Source organism: Seriola lalandi, unplaced genomic scaffold, assembly GCF_002814215.2.
Source record: "Seriola lalandi dorsalis isolate HSWRI2012SDOR001 ecotype SW California unplaced genomic scaffold, Sedor1 jcf7180002055008, whole genome shotgun sequence".
NCBI classification, from domain to species: domain Eukaryota; kingdom Metazoa; phylum Chordata; class Actinopteri; order Carangiformes; family Carangidae; genus Seriola; species Seriola lalandi.
In genome coordinates this window covers 432,773-436,290 of record NW_019525551.1, presented here as the reverse complement: position 1 = coordinate 436,290, position 3,518 = coordinate 432,773, and the positions used below count along the sequence as shown (strand labels likewise).

The following is a 3,518-nucleotide window of genomic DNA, read 5'->3' as shown; positions in this document are numbered from 1 at the left end:
GACAGACAGATAGACAGACAGACAGCAGGACAGACAGACAGACAGACAATATGTCATACTCAGACAGACAGGAGGACGGACAGACAGAGAGAGAGACAGACAGACAGACAGATAGACAGACAGCAGGACAGACAGACAGACAGACAGGAGGACAGACAGACAGCGAGACAGACAGACAGGAGGACAGACAGACAGGAGGACAGACAGAGAGACAGAGAGACAGAGAGACAGACAGACAGACAGACAGACACACACGAGGACAGACAGACAGACAGACAGACAGACACACAGGAGGACAGAGAGAAAAGAGGTCAGAGATAAAGGTTATTTTACTTAACGGTCTATCGGATTATCTCTCTGTCCCTCCACCTGTCTCACCTCCAGCAGACTATCTCCCACCAGCGTGATGAGCAGCTGGTGTCCGTGGCGTTGGCGGACAATGGCGGCATTCTCGGACGCGTACATGCAGGTGAAGTCGAACATGGCGACGTCTGGTTGACCGTAGTGGTTCATAGCAAAATCCAAAGATGGCAGCTGGTGATTGGTCGAGAAGTTGGCAGCCTCATGGGCATACGCCTGCAATGCATTCTGGTCCACATTCCCCCGAGAGAGGAGCTGTTCGGTGTCTGCGAAGTCCTGAAGGAGGAAGAAGAGAAGAGAAGGTTTTTACCTCCATCAGGTGAGTTCAGACTCTGACTCTTCATAATGTTCTGACATGACTATATCTGAAGCAACAGCACACCTGTACTAAATCTGCAGTGTGTATCCAGGTGTGTATCTCTTTGGTGTCTATCCAGGTGCGTATCTCCATAGTGTGTATCCAGATGTGTATCTCTTTGGTGTGTATCCAGGTGTGTACCTCTATAGTGTGTATCCAGGTGTGTATCTCCATAGTGTGTATCCAGGTGCGTATCTCCATAGTGTGTATCCAGGTGTGTATCTCTTTGGTGTCTATCCAGGTGTGTATCTCCATAGTGTGTATCCACGTGTGTATCTCTTTGGTGTGTATCCAGGTGTGTATCTCTATAGTGTGTATCCAGGCGTGTATCTTCGTGGTGTGTATCCAGGTGTGTATCTCTATAGTGTGTATCCAGGTGTGTATCTCCATAGTGTGTATCCAGGTGTGTATATCTATAGTGTATATCCAGGTGTGTATCTCCATAGTGTGTATCCAGGTGTGTATCTCTTTGGTGTGTATCCAGGTGTGTATCTCTATAGTGTGTATCCAGGTGTGTATCTCCATAGTGTGTATCCAGGTGTGTATCTCTATAGTGTATATCCAGGTGTGTATCTCTATAGTGTGTATCCCGGTGTGTATCTCCGTAGTGTGTATCCAGGTGTGTATCTCTATAGTGTGTATCCAGGCGCGTATCTTCGTGGTGTGTATCCAGGTGCGTGTCTAGGTGTGTTTCTACCTGCAGGATGACTCCTTTCTCCAACAGACTCTGTTTCTTTGCCGTCATCACAAAGTAGTGCGTGTCGTCTTTATAGTAGACAATGTTCTCCAGGTCGATCCCTGAAAGATCCAGTTTAACATGAACAGACCAGACGTCTCTGTCATTAACTTAACGAGTCTTAATCAAAAACTGACCCGTTTCTTGTCGTAGTTCCTGGAAGAACCTCTGGTTGAAGATGAATGCCACGCCGCTGATCTCCTCCACTTTGGCCTCAGCTGTGGTGTTTCTATTCTTAAAGTTTGCCGTGATGGCGATGGCAAGCTTTCCCCTGAACTCTTTACGCCTGAAACCTGCTCACAAAGACAAGAGATGGGTCAGTATCCGTCCAATCAGAAGACAGCGTACAGACGGGATCAGTTTGAATTAAATCAATATGCTCGATCATCACGACTGTTAGAAAAACAAATGTGAGATTTTAAGAATCAGGTTTGTAGTTTGAGAAAAGAGACTCAGATAACATTTAGTTTGACTTTTCAGTCTCAGCTGGACTTGATGAACTTAGATGAAGATGCTCACAGTGCAGTGCTGTCAGATCAGGTTTGAGTAGATTAACATCTGGTTGGAGACAGGTATCTGTCTGTGTTGTATACAGGTGTGTTGTTGTACCTGGCAGCGTGTTCCTGCGTCCGTCTGCTCCAATTATCACATCAAACTCCAGCTGATTGACGAGATGAGACTTTGGACTCACCTCCATCCTCCAGCCCTCCTCTGGACAGGTACACAAGTACACAGGTAAACAGGTACAGAGGTACACATGTATACAAGCAGGTAAACCAACAGGTCATTTATAAACAATAGAAGAACTTGAGTCCTCACTGTGTCTCTGGTCTTCTGGAGGCTCCACCAGGTTCTTAAACTCCACGTTGACATGGACTTCGACCCCCAGCAGTAAGGCGACCTTTAGCAGGACCAGCTGCAACTGACGGATACCTGCAGACAGGAGACAGGCGGTGCTGATGGAAGGGTCCAGCTGCTGTGACAGATATGTTTAACAGACCACAGACTCACTAATGTGGTCGATGGAGCCGGCGCAGAACTTTCCGTAGAACTTTTTGGCGCCGAGGCCCCGCAGGTCATGGATGGTGAAGGGCCACAGGTGGAGCACATTGTTCCTGGAGAAAGAGTCTCTCTTCTCCAGCAGCACCACCCGAGCTCCCATGAAGCTCAGCTCCACCGCCGTTCTCAGACCGCAGGGCCCAGCCCCGATGATCACACACTGACCAATCAGAGAGAAGACACCGTCCACCAATCAGTGACACTCAGTGATGTACATGTTTATATACAGTGTACAGTGTGTGTGTGTGTGTGTGTGTGTGTTTGTGTGTGTACCGTGGTGCCGCTGCAGGCCCGGGCCTTCAGGTACTCCTGCTGAGCAGCCCTACGATCCAGTTTCGCCCACAGAGCGTTGGCCCTCCAGTAGTTGAGGCGGTGTTTGATTGGTCGATAGAGCGGCCTTTCGGCAGCACTCTGGTCCAGCTGCAGATGTTCACACAGCTGGCCAAAGGACCGCAGCGCCGCCCTGCAGGTCGACGCTGACACAAACTCATCAAACAGCTCCTGGGCTCGGCATTCTGGGTAAGACTCGTCTCCCATGGCGACCCCGGAGGAAGCAGGGCACCATGGGAAGGGTGTCACCTGTTGATGATGTCACTGACAGACTCCAGCTCGCCTCCTGACGTCAGAGAGAGACTGAAAGGAAAGGAAGTGGAAAAACATCTGATACTCTACAACCACAGCTGGACCAGTCTGGACTCAGACTGATGATGATGTAGCACAGGGTCCAGTTACTCTAAGTTTTCAGCCACATCTCATGGCCTTCATCTCTGAGTAAGTGAAGCTTGTGCAAATTATTTTCATTTAGCTGTGCACAATTTTAAACTGTCTCTTCATCATTACTCTTCATGTTTCTCTTCTTCCCCTCACATCAGCTGCTCTGTCACTGGTCATGACCAGTCACATGACCAGTCACCACTCTGTCAGTGTCACAGTGAGTCAGTGTGGACAGAAACAAAGAGGCTCATACAGAACAGACCTATCTGTACCAAGTACCAACACACACAC

The 3,518-nt window shown here is 48.8% G+C and overlaps 1 protein-coding gene across 1 annotated transcript; it reads right to left on the bottom strand.

Moving 5' to 3' along the window:
• Positions 1-333: 333 nt before the first annotated feature.
• LOC111647664 (protein-methionine sulfoxide oxidase mical3b-like) lies at positions 334-3,274 on the bottom strand. Its single transcript, XM_023397292.2, has 7 exons — positions 2,787-3,274; positions 2,466-2,673; positions 2,274-2,387; positions 2,064-2,165; positions 1,592-1,747; positions 1,416-1,516; positions 334-636 (listed from the first exon to the last, which is right to left on the bottom strand). Exons 1-7 carry the CDS (start codon positions 3,048-3,050, stop codon positions 334-336), a joined length of 1,248 nt encoding a protein of 415 aa, XP_023253060.1. The 5' UTR covers positions 3,051-3,274.
• Between the last annotated feature and the right edge of the window lie 244 nt (positions 3,275-3,518).